The sequence below is a fragment of the Xyrauchen texanus genome, chromosome 46 (assembly GCF_025860055.1).
Source record: "Xyrauchen texanus isolate HMW12.3.18 chromosome 46, RBS_HiC_50CHRs, whole genome shotgun sequence".
Taxonomy (NCBI): Eukaryota; Metazoa; Chordata; class Actinopteri; order Cypriniformes; family Catostomidae; genus Xyrauchen; species Xyrauchen texanus.
The window spans coordinates 20,312,564-20,326,921 of record NC_068321.1 but is presented as its reverse complement, the minus strand read 5'-3'; the positions used below and the strand labels follow the sequence as shown (position 1 = coordinate 20,326,921).

At 37.3% G+C, this 14,358-nt stretch overlaps 1 protein-coding gene and 1 long non-coding RNA gene across 8 annotated transcripts in view; one reads left to right on the top strand and one right to left on the bottom strand.

The window, feature by feature from the left end:
• LOC127638266 (A-kinase anchor protein 13-like) overlaps positions 1–14,358 on the top strand; it is a 147,077-nt gene that overhangs the window by 113,995 nt on the left and 18,724 nt on the right. For 6 of the 7 annotated variants that reach the window (XM_052119717.1, XM_052119721.1, XM_052119722.1 and 3 more), the window contains 9 exons: positions 1,028–1,083; positions 1,461–1,527; positions 1,625–1,775; positions 3,229–3,338; positions 3,755–3,901; positions 4,347–4,600; positions 4,716–4,841; positions 6,337–6,454; positions 6,726–6,772. In XM_052119717.1, the coding sequence (XP_051975677.1) occupies positions 1,028–1,083; positions 1,461–1,527; positions 1,625–1,775; positions 3,229–3,338; positions 3,755–3,901; positions 4,347–4,600; positions 4,716–4,841; positions 6,337–6,454; positions 6,726–6,772 (1,076 nt within the window). The remainder of the gene's footprint in view (positions 1–1,027; positions 1,084–1,460; positions 1,528–1,624; positions 1,776–3,228; positions 3,339–3,754; positions 3,902–4,346; positions 4,601–4,715; positions 4,842–6,336; positions 6,455–6,725; positions 6,773–14,358) is intronic. The other variant, XM_052119718.1, reaches the window with a different exon arrangement.
• Positions 8,336–12,823, bottom strand: LOC127638278 (uncharacterized). The gene is made up of 4 exons (XR_007969851.1): positions 12,732–12,823; positions 10,440–10,988; positions 10,213–10,334; positions 8,336–8,419 (listed from the first exon to the last, which is right to left on the bottom strand). It is a non-coding gene; the product is annotated as an uncharacterized LOC127638278 (long non-coding RNA).

The following is a 14,358-nucleotide window of genomic DNA, read 5'->3' as shown; positions in this document are numbered from 1 at the left end:
TGTTGCATTGTGTAGACTCAAGAGAGGTGTTGTGTACTGATGGTCTACTGCAGAGCAGTGGGGGGGGGGGGTGTATGTGTGTACATTTGTGCTATGGTTTGGGAACATTCAGGGACATCATAAATTAAAAGAAAATGATTCATAAATAAAGCAAATACTGTGTTGTTGTTTATTATTTGTTCTAGAAGTGCAGAAAGTTCTCTTAGTGTTAGGGCGTGGGCTTTTTTATGTCCTCATTTAGATGGCAAAGTACGTGTGTGTGTGTGTGTGTGTGTGTGTGTGTGTGTTTTCTCCAAGATCATGACTTGATTAAGGCTTTACATATTGCATACAAATCTGCGACGGTTGTGTTTGGTTTACATTTTAAAAGGCTGTAAATCTCTGTTGGGTGTGTCTGTCTAAACTGTAGTTTAGTGGTCATGAGGTGCAAGGTGTAAAGTGCACTTGCAGGAAAAGGTGAAAGAACCGTCTGTGCAGGTATGTTTTCACTGGAAATCAGTGCGAAATACTGTTTACATTCTTATAAATCTTGACATTCAGATCAAAATTGCATAATTCTAAATAGATTGTAAATTCAAAATCATGCAATCATTAAATCATATCATGTAAATGAGCTAAATGTTACAATGGATTGTTCCGTTTTTCCATTTTAGCTTTATAAAATTTAGTTTTTAACTTTTTCCTTGTCTGGTTGGGTATTACCAATCTTGGCATTCGTGACATATTTTAAAGATTGGGACTGGCTATGACTCATATGATGTTTTGTTGCTAAACTGAAGGTAAACATCAGCTGTTTAGCTGTGAGCAGAGGTGGAGTCATGCAGGAAAAGGCTAATCACACATCATTCTTCAAGAAGTGGCATAATCTTAGCGTTAGCACTTGTATTGCCACTCTTCATCCAAATATCGATTATCTTTATTAATGTCACAGCTTTAAGGGTCATTCTACCTTTTTTATGATAACAAGTATAATATTGCATTGAAATTATCTGTGCAGTCACTGCTAATTGATGCTTTTTGTTTACAGATTGCAGTGCACAAGTGCACAAAGGTTGCAGAGAGCATCTTCCTGTTTGTGCCAAGGTAAAATTGAAAGTATTTCACTGTCTTGTGTCTTTGCGCTCACATGACTGTCATGAACAAGGATTTTCATGCATGTGATTCAACTTGTGATATGCTTTCTTTTATTGCTTTTAAGACCAAAACAATGTTTTGTCAACAACTGTTGTCCTTGGCATCCCTGGTATAGCATTTCTTACATAATAAAATCATTTGAACTTAAATCAATATTTTATGTTTGATTATTTACTAAGTGGAAAGTCGCCATGCAATAAACTGGATAATCAACGGATAAACACCTTAAGGATGATACAAGCTCGGTCAGGGTTTATTTTGTTATTATAACCAGCTGTGACTGTACAATATCTCTAACTTCATTTTTATTGTAATATTTCTTTCAGCCGCAAAAACAACAGCAAACTATTCCAGATTGTGCCTCAATGCCTGCCGTCACCCCAAGAAGTAAAAGTAGACTCCTCTCCTGATGTATTTCTCCATAAATTTTCACGATCAATTTGTATATTTGAAATTACATTTAACGGTTGTGCTTTTTTTGCCTTTTCAGCGCTCCCAGCACGAGAACGTCCATGGTCCACCATCTCCATTCCAGATGACCAGCCCGCGCCTCTCGCCCCTTCTCGTAGAATTCATAGCAGCATCATGTCTTTCAACAGTAACCCACTGTCAAAGAGCATGTCCATTAACAACATAGCAGGGTGAGTGTCGAAGCCTGCAGATTACATGGCAACAGAACATTATATTTATTTATATATATATATATATACAGTGACGTGCGGTGATGTCTTAAAGAGGCTAGGCAGTGAGTTATGAAAGCCAGATTGCCTGATTTATTGTTTAAGCTAATAATACGTAATAACAGTGAACGTTACGCACAAGCGCGGCATATCAAGAAATGTACAAATCAGGATGTATATCGTGTACTCTCTCTCTCACACACACACACACCCACAAGCGCGTAAACAGTGAACGTTACGCATTTATCAGATCCTTCAAAACCTCTCGGTTTTCCTTTACCTTTTCATTGTGGTAGGTTATATTCAGCTTCCTTTGGTCGTCAAGTGCAAGGTCGATCCGAGATTTTCCAAAGGTTTTCAGTGTAATTTGACACTGGATGTGAGCTGACGACTTTCATGCTTGGTTAAAGCTGCGGGCAGGTTGTTCAAATCACAATATCCCGCTGAAGTCCAAACAGTCTGACTGGTTGAAAAAAGCAGGCAGGGATGCTGATTGTTAGCACAGCCACATAGCCAATCTTTTCTTACATACCAATCAGTTTGAAATGATCGGATAATTTTTTGGCCCTTTTTCTGTACTAGTCCATCTAAGGCTGGTGTAGACCTCCCTCTTGCAATTAACTCATATTTGGAATTAAAATCGAGCTTGGAAAAATTTCTTAATTCCGTGATTACGGCCGGTGCTGTCATTTTGATTTTGAATTTGGCGGGGATTAGGCATGTACGCTAGCTGTGGTGTAATGACGTTAGCTACGCAAATGTCCATGAATATCTCAATTTTAATTGGTCCATGTCTGATACATAACGGAGATGATTACGGGCATAACATATTTACATCAAAAGGCACAGCAGATTTGTGCTTTTTGCTGTACATGTTAAAGAATACAGGATCGAAGTGCGCATGCACAACATGGGTTTTCCACTCGTAGTCTGCAATGAATGGACCGTAAAAGCACTGCTTATTCTACCATTTGTTTTTAGTTGATTATGCGTAACTGCTACATTTGTCATCATAACGTCTAAACAATTGGAATAACACACATATTGCATGTATAAATCACAAGAATAAAAAGTAAATATACAAATACAAGTTTATTATTTAATAAACATTTTATTTTTGAATTTTGGCAGGGTAGGCAGTGCCTAGTTTGCCTACCCAGACCGTGTGTGTGTGTGTGTGTGTGTGTGTGTGTGTGTGTGTGTGTGTGTGTGTGTGTGTGTATATATATATATTCAGCTAAAAATATATTCAGCTAAAAATATATGTTTTTGGGTAGTTTTTAGTGGTTTTATTAATTCGTGCTGATGTTCGGTGTCCATTATGAATTAATAACTCCATTTTAATTGTATTTAATTCATCATTAGAGCATGCAGTATATTATGTCATCTGCTCATTGTTTACACTGTTATTCAGGCAAATGGAAGACCCTCCTCTAAAGAGTCTTAAGTTTCTGTCCCTGTCCACCGACTCTCTTCACAAGACTAGTAAAGTCAGCGAGTCCACAGAATCGCTTACTGATGAGGGTAAGACTCTTCTTCTCGTATTTTAATCATTGCCAACACAAAAATGCCTATACTTCCATTGCTGCAGTTTACACAATTGGTGTAAAGTCTGGCCAAGGGCCTCACAATGAGACAGAAAGAAACTATCTGACTGATGTGTGAAGCAACCAACCACTGTTCATTTTGTTTTTACATGCTGTTAAAGGGCAGATTTATCTGAAATAGATTATACCACAATAGTGGACGGTCATTAAATTGTTTTTATTTTTTTGCAATTCAGTCTCCACATTTTCTGATTTATCTAGGAATAGGTTTACCTGAAATAGTAGGCCTAATTTAGCCTATATCTGATCAATTAGCATTTATATAAACAGAGAACTGTACTGTGCATAGTCCAAAAGTCAAAAGTAGTATTGTGATGTTTTTGTGAATGGCAGGTATGGAGATGATGGACAATCAGTTAATGGGGGAATTTGAAATCGATGCCAAAGAGCTGGAAGCAGATTCTTGGAGCTTCACAGCAGACAAGAAATATCTTAAACAGCTTAAGAAGGATGTTATCAAGAGGCAAGACGTCATCCATGGTAAGAATGAGAGTTAACTCTCCCAAGATGCATTTCTTGGGACTATTTGTGTTTTGGCAAATGGCAGATGTGGGCAGTTTTCAAGAAACCATCACAATTCTGTTTGGCGATGCTAGTTGTGCAGAACACTGGTGCCTGTATGAGTACTCCGAGTGACCTGAGAAACATTTTCTTGAATAATGGACCAGTATTGTTTCTGGTTGTTTGAAAATTAGAACTAGTGATGAATGAATCGATATTTTGAGACTTTCTTTTCAGTGAATTGTCCAAACTCAGAATAAAGAGTATACAGAATAAAGGGTATACTACTACTATACATTTCTTTGCGTACCTTCAGAGGAAATCCTGCTGAAATTGCTCACTTCAGCTTAGGTAACGCAATGCCACTTGAAGTCAAATTATAGAGAAATAGGAAATTAAAACTTAGATCATTCTTCTCTTTTAGAGCTCATCCAGACAGAAATGCACCATGTGAGAACCCTGAAGATCATGGCAGATGTTTACAGTAAAGGCCTTCAGAGGGAAGTTCAGCTGGAAGTACAAACCATAGAGAAGATGTTCCCCATGATGGAGGATCTTCTGGATTTGCACACGCTGTTCTTCACACAGTTGGTTGAGAGGAAGAAAGAGGCAGGGTCAGAGAGTCTAGGAGAGGGGGGCTTCATTATCAGAAAGATTGGTGACTTGCTGGTCTCTCAGGTAGGATCAGGAACATTGGCAGAATTCCTCTGGATCTGTAAAGATACTTAGATTTGTGATGTCTAGAGAATTTATTTTTGGTAATGTATAATGTTTAATCTGTCTTTCTCCCTAGTTCTCAGGTTCCAATGCTGAGAGAATGAAGAAGGTCTATGGGAAGTTCTGTAGTAGACAAAATGAAGCTGTGAACTTCTACAAGGAGCTTCACTCCAAAGACAAGCGTTTTCAAGCCTTTGTCAAGGTAGCTTTCTTAAATTCAGGGTCCCCACGGTCATGGAAACGCTGTAAATATCAGGAAATTTTACCATTTTAATTTCTATGCAGGGTTTCAGTTATCCGTTAATTACCATTAATGCCCAGTGAAAATATAACACGTGACACGAAGTATCAGCAACTCCTTTAGTTGATGCCACAAGTGTACAGCGTGAAGCCATCCCAATGATGACAGCATTTCACTGCAATGGAGGATCAAACTTACTGACAGCTTGCTAAATCCTAATCCGCAACAACAGCGGGTTATATCCAGCACACTGACAAAAGCATCTCGCATGCCCGTAGTGAAAAGTTTCTCACTTCAGAAATTGATTAAAACAGCCTTGCATTGCCATGTTCTGGAGGAGAATGACACCAGGCTTATGTGCATCTAAAGTTGTAGAAAAAGGCTACACATATTTGACTGCATGTTGGCATCAAAAAGCTTCTGTGCTAGTCATAAAATAGTAAAATTAGGTGATCAATTAAATGATATAATAACCTAATGATTTTTGTTATTTTTATATTTCTATGTGAAAGAAAATATATGTGGCAAATTGCAGTTTATCTATTTTCTTTGTCCTCCATTAATGCTGTTTTTAATGAGATGACTTGATTTTTTTCCCAATTTGTCCGGTAAACTTCTTGGACACGCTGGCCCGCACCTAAATTTCTTAGCGGAAACTCTATTTCTATGCCTGGATAAGTCATGGAAATTAATAAAATCCTAAAAAGTCACAGGAATTTCTATAGTGAATTTTTTAGGAAGGATTAGGAAACCGTCATTTTGTAAGCTCTGAGTGGACAAATCATGGAAAAATAGAATAGAAAATGCTTTATTAATCCCCACATAGGAAATATCTTTATTAAAGTAGCAACACGTAATGAGCTATAAATGGTAAAACATTATCACAGATTAAAAACAAAAACATGAGGGGGCCTGGGTAGCTCAGCGAGTAAAGACGCTGACTACCACCCCTGGAGTCGCGAGTTCAAATCCAGGGCGTGCTGAGTGACTTCAGCCAGGTCTCCTAAGCAACCAAATTGGCCCCGTTGCTAGGGAGGGTAGATTCACATGGTATAACCTACTCTTGGTCGCAATAATGTGGTTCTAGCTCTTGGTGGGGCATGTGGTGAGTTGTGCATTGATGCTGTAGAGAATAGCATCAATGCACAACGTTCTCAACAAGCCACGTGATAAGATGCGCTGATTGACTGTCTCAGACGCGCAGGCGACCAAGATTCATCCTCCGCTACCCGCATTGAGTCATTATGCTACCACGAGGACCTAGAGCACATTGGTTTTTGCTCACAAATGTTCTACCATTGGTTTTATTTCAATTATAAATATATGTTTTTATGAAAGTCATAATTGCTTCTGAAACTAGCCTAAAGTGTTCATTTTTTCCCTTTGTACTGTTGTTTAAATGCTCCTCTGTTTTGTTTCCTATTAGAGAACAGACTCATCTGTTTCTGTTTTTCAGAAAAAGATGAGCACCCCTGTTGTCCGAAGGCTAAGCATTCCAGAGTGTATATTGTTAGTTACACAACGAATCACCAAGTACCCTGTGTTACTACAGAGAATACTGCAACACACGAAAGGTGAGACTAGTCAGGGTATTTGTTTACAATACTAGTTATTTTAAAGTCCCTCACCATATTTGACTCTGAAAAGCAGCCGCTTATCAACCTCCCAATAACCACCTAGCAAGCCATATTCAAACTCAACCAGACATATTCCAAGCATTTGTTCAATTGGAATCGCAAGTGTATTTCCTAAAATGATGAATTTCTGAGATTTGTCAGCTTTAGATATATTCATCCAAGCTCCACCTTATTTTCTCAAGTATTTCTATTGCATTCTCTATGACAGAAAATGAGGAAGACCATGCAGATTTAACCCAAGGTCTGAAGCTGGTGTGGACTCAAGAATTAAAAATTTTAATAGAGCAAATGATATAAAAATGTGCACTTTCACTAGTAGTAATTCCATTCCTGATATCAAGAATTAGCATTTCAACTAGTAGTAAAAATGTAATTCCCACACTCAACATCAGTCATGTCAATCATATGGCTAGTGAATGAATCCAAACCAGGTCCAACCTGACACGTGATCTCGTGCATATGTGCATATTCGCGCTTCACACCATAAACCGGATCAGTGAGTCACAGTGTCACAAGGGCAAGGCAACCCACAATGACAATATGAAGCAAGAAAAAATAGGAGGTAAAAAGTTTTTACTCCATTGTTTCCAAACCAGCACTGGATCATTATCTGATATGATACTATTGGAGTTTGACTGATAGACTTGTTAATGATCCATATCATTTATTTTATTTAGGCCTTACTGTTTGCTTAGATTACCCACTCTCTTCTGGCTTTACAGCATGAGCATATGCCAATACCACTTATCTATGGTATGTATAATACAAATCATGTATTCAATAAATAGATTAAGTGAATACATTTTTCCAATATGACTGTCAGGCAGCATTTAAAGCTTTAAAGATAATTATTAAATATATATATATATATATAGATAGATTAAGAGTCTTAGAATTAAAAATGAATTGTTTGATGCAGGCAGGGGTCAGAGAGGTGTACTTTGCTGTTGGGCTACATAGCAACTGGCAATTATCATGCCTTTTTTTTTTTTTTCTTGGGTTAAAAAATAAGCACAACAAAACCACCCTGGCATCCATTCAGGGATCTTTTATATAATATATTATATTATGCATTTCATCAATTAATAGATTGAAAAAATGGTTTGAAATTTTGTTGGCTCATGATTTCTTTCTTCATATAGTAAATGTTGTGCTTTTTCATTTTGCTGGATTGTGTTGATAATTTACCACCTATCCTGAGCAACAGTCACTGGAGTAAAAAATGTTTTTAGGGTCCTTATTCTGGCCTAGTTTTTCCAGCCCAAATTGCTTGTTTCTCTTGAAAAATCGGGCAACACCGCTGACAAAGATACAAAGTATATGATATGCTCAAGTGTCTTACCAGAAGCTCCTCTTGACCAAGGGGCCCCACGAAACAGAGGTTTAGCTGTAAGGCATGGGCCCCAGGGCCTCCAGCACTCAGGGGATCCGGAAGCCCTCATTAAAGCTGAGCAGGGATTGAGGCTCCTGGGCCTTACAGCAGTAGTAGGTGCAGGGCCGACTAGGGTCCCCAGGAGAACATTAACCTTCACAAATCTGAGACAATAAAGACAATTAAATAAAGCTACGGCCATTTCCAGTAGGGCACATCACTCTTATAGAGGAGGATGAGTATGTTTATGAATGTGATGATTGGAATAATTACACTTTGCATCCATCTCTCACAATGGGCTTGTTTAAATTTCTCATCTGAAGAACATGCAGCAGCAAAAACACACCATTTGAATCAGTATCTGAAAAATGAATGAATGCATGAATGAATGAATGAATGAATATTGTTAACATATAAATCATAATCAGGATGGTGAGTGTGGCACTTACAGAAGACCAAGCTGAATCTGAACTGGCTCTAAGGCTGTGACGTCTTGAGCAAAAGTGACTTCCTCCGATTCCTCTGTCCTACTGAAAAGAGACATTTATAAATATTTACAACATCTGCAGCAAGATAACAGACTTTTAGTAATTGTGGCCTCACAACAGAAAATCTGCAGAGAGTGGACCAGGATTTAACTGACAGAAGATATAAACAACACAATCTTTATAACACATCCAATATTCAGTAATCAAAAGATATAGGGGAAATTCACAAAGACTGAATTGTGCCCAGTAAAAGCGCTGTTTATTTGCACGTACTGTACTTGCCTATCTCACTAAAGGAATTATGGAGATCAGGCATCATGCAAATGCGGCCACAAAATGAACATAATTTGCACACACAATTCGGTATGATTCGAGTGCAATCTAGTGGAGGATGCAGCAGACCACCATCATCTTACATACTTTGGCAGGTCTGAACAGCATCACTCTAGTACGGTGATCCTAAATCATCTTTTGAACCTGTCGAAAGTGCACTTGAAAACACTGTGCATCTGAATATATGCCAGGTTATCACACTCTTCTCCATCATTTGGTCTTTATTTGATGAATTACTGCTGATATTATCGATAGAAAATGTACACAAACATCTCTTAAATCAAATAAATGTTACTATCTGCTTTCATCTGACGGTAACAGCGCAATGTAAATTGCGGCAGGCATTTCTGTTGAATGAAGTGCAATTTATAATAAGCGTAATTTAGAAAGAAAGGAAGCAAACTTCCATGGACAATGACTTAATTTAAATACTCAAGACAATTTCAGCACTGATGGGGGATGGGAGAGTTACCCCCCCATATAATCAAAACAAGCTTGCACACACACACATTTTGGGTAAAATAGTCCGCTTTTTTAATCAATACTATTTTTATTGACACTTTTCCATACTGATTAAATTATAAGTATATTTATAATACTGATACATACTGATGCTGCTTTTGCATTTGGCAAAAATTAGGTATTTTAAGAGGCAGCATAATTAAGTTTTGGAACAGCTTTAGCATCAGGAGCGTACCTATGTTGCCTTAAAGAATTTATTCACCCAAAAGTGAAAATTCTCTCATAATTTACTCCATTTGCCATCCCAGATGTGTATGACTTTCTTTCTTCAGCAGAACACAAATTAAGATTTTTAAAAGAATAATTCAGCTCTGTAGGTCCACACAATGCAAGGGTATGGAGGCCAAAACTTTTAAGCTCCAAATATCACATAAAAGTAATCCATCTGACTTCAGTGGTTAAGTCCATGTCTTCTGAAGTGATGTGATAGGTGTGGGTGAGAAACAGATTAAAATTGATGTCCCTTTTTTTTTTTTTACTATAAATCTCCATCTTTTCCCAACCCCAACCAGTAGTTGGTGATATACATGAAGCATGCGAATTGCCAAAAAATCTAAAGAAAAATGTTGAAATTAAAGTGAAAGTGGAGATTTATGGTAAAAAAAAAAGGGACTTAAATGTTGATCTTTTTCTCACCCACACCTATTATATCACTTCTGAAGACATGAATTTAACCACTGGAGTCTTAAGGATTAACTTTATGCTGCCTTTGTGCTTTCAGGAGCTTTAAAGTTTTAATCACCATTCACTTGCATTGTATGGACCTACAGAGCTGATATATTCTTAAAAAATTTTATTTTTGTTTTCAGCCGAAGAAAGTAAGTCATACAAATCTGGTATGGCATGAGGGTGAGTAAATGATGAAAGAATTTTCATTTTTGGGTGAATTATTCATTTAAAGAGAGGCAGCTCACTGTGATAAGAAACAGGCCTTTTGTTTGTGTTTGGGTATAGATCTTTAGAGGAGAATCTTTTCTAACCTTCTGCTCCAAGTTTCAAACACCCCACTGTCTGTTGCCAAAACATCTTCATTGACTCCAGCAGACACTGCGTCTTGCCCTTCTGCTGGTCCTACTCACACTCTTACAGCGCAGAGTCACTCCTATTTTTAAGTCACATTTACAAACACAATACAACACAATACGATAAGTACTTTTGCAATGGAAAGTTACAATTCCCATTGCAATCTCCATGAGACATTCATCACCTGTGGAGCTGTGTGTGCCCTGGAGCCCTCCATCTCGATGGGTCTTTCCTTCAAGGAGGTATGCAGTGGCTGGGCCTCCCATTTCCCTTCCCCAGGAAGATCTCGATTGCTGCTGGGCTTGGGTCTGACACCGCAGCCCTTCCATCAACAACCCCTGCCAGCCACCTCCATGTACTCCTCAGTCATCTGGGCCAGAAGGCAATCTGGGGGGCGGAGTGGTAGGGGGTGTCCATGGGGAGCTGGGCGGTGAAAGAGAGGACAGCGAGGACCGAGAGGAAAGAGATGTGAGAGACTGCGGTGTGTCGTGGGAGCGTTTTGGGCCGAAGGCTGAACCATCCCTGCTGTGGGTCTCCAATGGGAGAAGGTATCGGAAAGAAGGGTCCGGAACATCAGAGCTGCCCTCTGGACGCTCATACTGGGGCAGGCCATAGATGTCGGTAAAGCTGACAGAACTGAGAGAACCACGGCTGGAAGCTAAAGAGCCACGACTGGAGGCTAAAGAGCCACGGCTACTGCTGGACTGAAACAGTCAGATTACTGGCTGATAGGCTGCACAAAGAGAAAGATGAAGAGAGAAGATGGTTCAGAAGTTTCCGTTTGGGACGATGTGGTTGTGCATCCAATATTTACAAGATCATCTTGTGGGAGCGAAAATGTTTTGACTTCTGAGTATATGGCAAAAATGTATATATTATAGATGTCAAAAGTAGCAGTACTTCTGTGTCAGTATTGGTAAGTGGATACTAAAATAAAATGCAACAATACCAGGCATTATACAGCACTGGTAGCACAAAGTACTTACTCAATTCTGTACTAAAGGACATATTGATGGGCTGACTGTTTCAAATGCTCTTTATTATCCTTACAATTTACTCTTTATCCTTACTGTTTAAACGTCAGCCTTTTTAACATGTAAAAAATGTAATAATTTATTCAACTACACAATTTTTGGCATTTGTACAAATAATATATGGTATTATGTAAAAATCACTCAAACAACAGTACTGGCAAGACAGAGAAAAATACACGCTGCTCTTAATTTATTTCTTTGTCATTACAGACTATTTACTTTAATAATTACTTAAAAACTTGAAACAATGTTTAATTATGGTAGAAATATCTGTAGCCTACATGCAAGTTTCTTGTTTTAATTTGAATATTTATCTTTATCTAACTTCATACCACACCCTGTACCTAATCCATTTTTTGGAGTTATGCCCACACCTCTTTAATATTCTTCAATCTTTCTCTTAAGAATAGTGTAACACAAAAATAATTCAAAAATTTAAAGTAAATTATAATGGGTTAAGTGCCAAAAATGTATAAGGCCATTAGAAGCACTAGCAACGCAAGTGTTTTTTTTTTTTTTTGCACCACAATAAATTACATTTTTATGATTATTTCCTTTCTATATAAGTTTACAATCACAGGATACCATTTCATTTAATGTAAACATCATGTACAGATACAGATATCCAAGAAATTAGTATTATATTCATACAAATTAGTTCCATATCACATTGATTATCTGTGCAACGATGGTGAATTATCAGTATCCCATATGAGTGTACACAGACAAAATATACAGTAAACACTATTTTTTACTCAAGGTGGTGCTGTTGTTTCAGTGATTGACTTTATTTACATTTGCCATTGCTATTTGATGAAGAAACAACATAAAAGTAAACTATAGCAAATAAGTACATAAGTATAACCCATGAACAGTATGGTATGACTTGTCATTTGGGTGTACTACTTAAATTATGTTAGTTGTGCATCTATTTAGATTCTTTAGAATAAGTACCTGAGAAAATACTTGTGTAGCTTATGCGTGTCTTCTTTGTGTGTAGCTCAATATGTATTTGACTGCCAGTTGTGTCTCATGACATTTCAGTTGGTAAGTAATTAATCCTGTTCTAGATTTGTCCTGTTTTGTTGCATTCTCTTAAATGTACAGTAGATCATTTGACAGTGTTGACAATATACAGAATATATATTTTATTATTTTCGAATTCTCTTGAAAATATTCTGAACATTTTACACTATCTAGGCATTTTGTAGATCCGTTTGTGATAGATATACGTGCCAGGTCTCTAAAGATCCAAATATGTAAGAGTGTTTGGTGAAATTTCCATGCATTTAAGGGTTAAACTAAAGGAGTGTGATGAATAAGGATTACAGATTTTTTTAGTTGTATGATTAAAATTCGGTAGCCTATTGACATTGTTATAAGCTTTTAAGTGTGCAAGCAGTGTGTGTGTGTGTGTGTGTGTGTGTGTGTGTGAGATATACCTCTTCAACTGAGTGTGTAGATAGGTGGTGATCCGGTTGGCCTCCTCTAGTTGTCTCATAAATACATTCCTTTTCTCCTGTTGTAATATCCTATACAACACATAATATGACAAATTTTACTACATTTTGTATAAATATTTGAAGTCTGTTCTCTAGAGGTCTTGAAAAGGCTATTTTATATTTCTCTGCTTCTTCCAAACAATTTCCCAGATTTGAGAACACAAATGTGATGCCAATTGTTCAACAATTTATTCAACTGTTTATTGCACACAACTGGAAATTATTTTGGGGTAATTTTGTCAGCACAATAATGCCTGCAGAAGTGTTGTAGTATTTATGTTCTTTATGTCATTGAATCTTTTGTATGATGTGGAAAGTTGGCTCTCTTATTTTATGGCTGCTAATGACACTTTTCAATAACTCCAAATTTAAGGGCAAGAAGAAAAAAAAAACATGCAGGTGGAGTATGGAAAATAATATGTATATTGGTGGAATTTTACATTTTGAAAAGTTTGGAATAATGTACAGATTTTGCTGTTTCGGAAGGAAATTGGTACTTTAATTCACCAAAGTGGCATTCAACTGATCACAAAGTATGGTCAGGACATTACTGATGTAAAAAACAGCACCATCACAATTTGAAAAAAGTAATTTATCAAATCTAGACAGGCCCCATTTCCAGCAGTCATCACTCCAACACCTTATCCTTGAGTAATCATGCTAAATTGCTAATTCGGTACTAGAAAAGCACTTGCCATTATAATCAAACACAGCTGAAAGCTATTTGGTTTGTTAAATTAAGCTAAACATTGTCTTTGTTTTTGAGTTGCCACAGTATGCAATAGAATGGCATGTCTTAGGGTCAATATCATGTCAAAAATGGCAAATAAAAAACGCTTTCTCTAGAAACTCTGTCAATAATTTTGAGGAGGACTTCATACAAAGGTGTACACTACAGTCTTCAAAGACAAAGGAAAACTGGCACTGACAAGGACAGAAAGAGATGTGGAATGTCAGATGTACAGTTAAACAAGAGGATAAGCACATCAGAGTCTCTAGTTTGAGAAATAGATGCCTCATGTGTCCTCAGCTGACAGCTTCATTGAATTCTACCCGCTCAACACCAGTTTCATGTACAACAGTAAAGAGAAGACTCAGGGGTGCAGGCCTTATGGGAAGAATTGCAAAGAAAAAGCCACTTTTGAAAAAGAAAAACAAAAAGAAAAGGTTAGAGTGGACAAAGAAATGAAGAAAAGAAAGAGTGTTATGGATCTTAACCCCATTGAGAATTTGTGGGATCAGCTAGACTGCAAGAAGTGCACAACAAGACAGCATCTATGGCAAGTGCTACAGGAAGTGTGGGGTGAAATGCCACCTGAGTATCTGGACAAACTGACAGCTTGAATACTTTAAGAGGTTCTGTAATTATTTTCAAAAATAGTAATTTTTCACATTATTAAATGCCCGACTATACATTGTGATCAGTTGAATGCCACTTTGGTGAATAAAAGTACAAATTTCTTTCCATAAAAGCAAAATCTGTAAATATTTCCAAACTTTTGGCCACCATTGTAAAACAAATAATATTTATTCATGTAGAATAAATGTAAAAATAAAGAGACCCTAT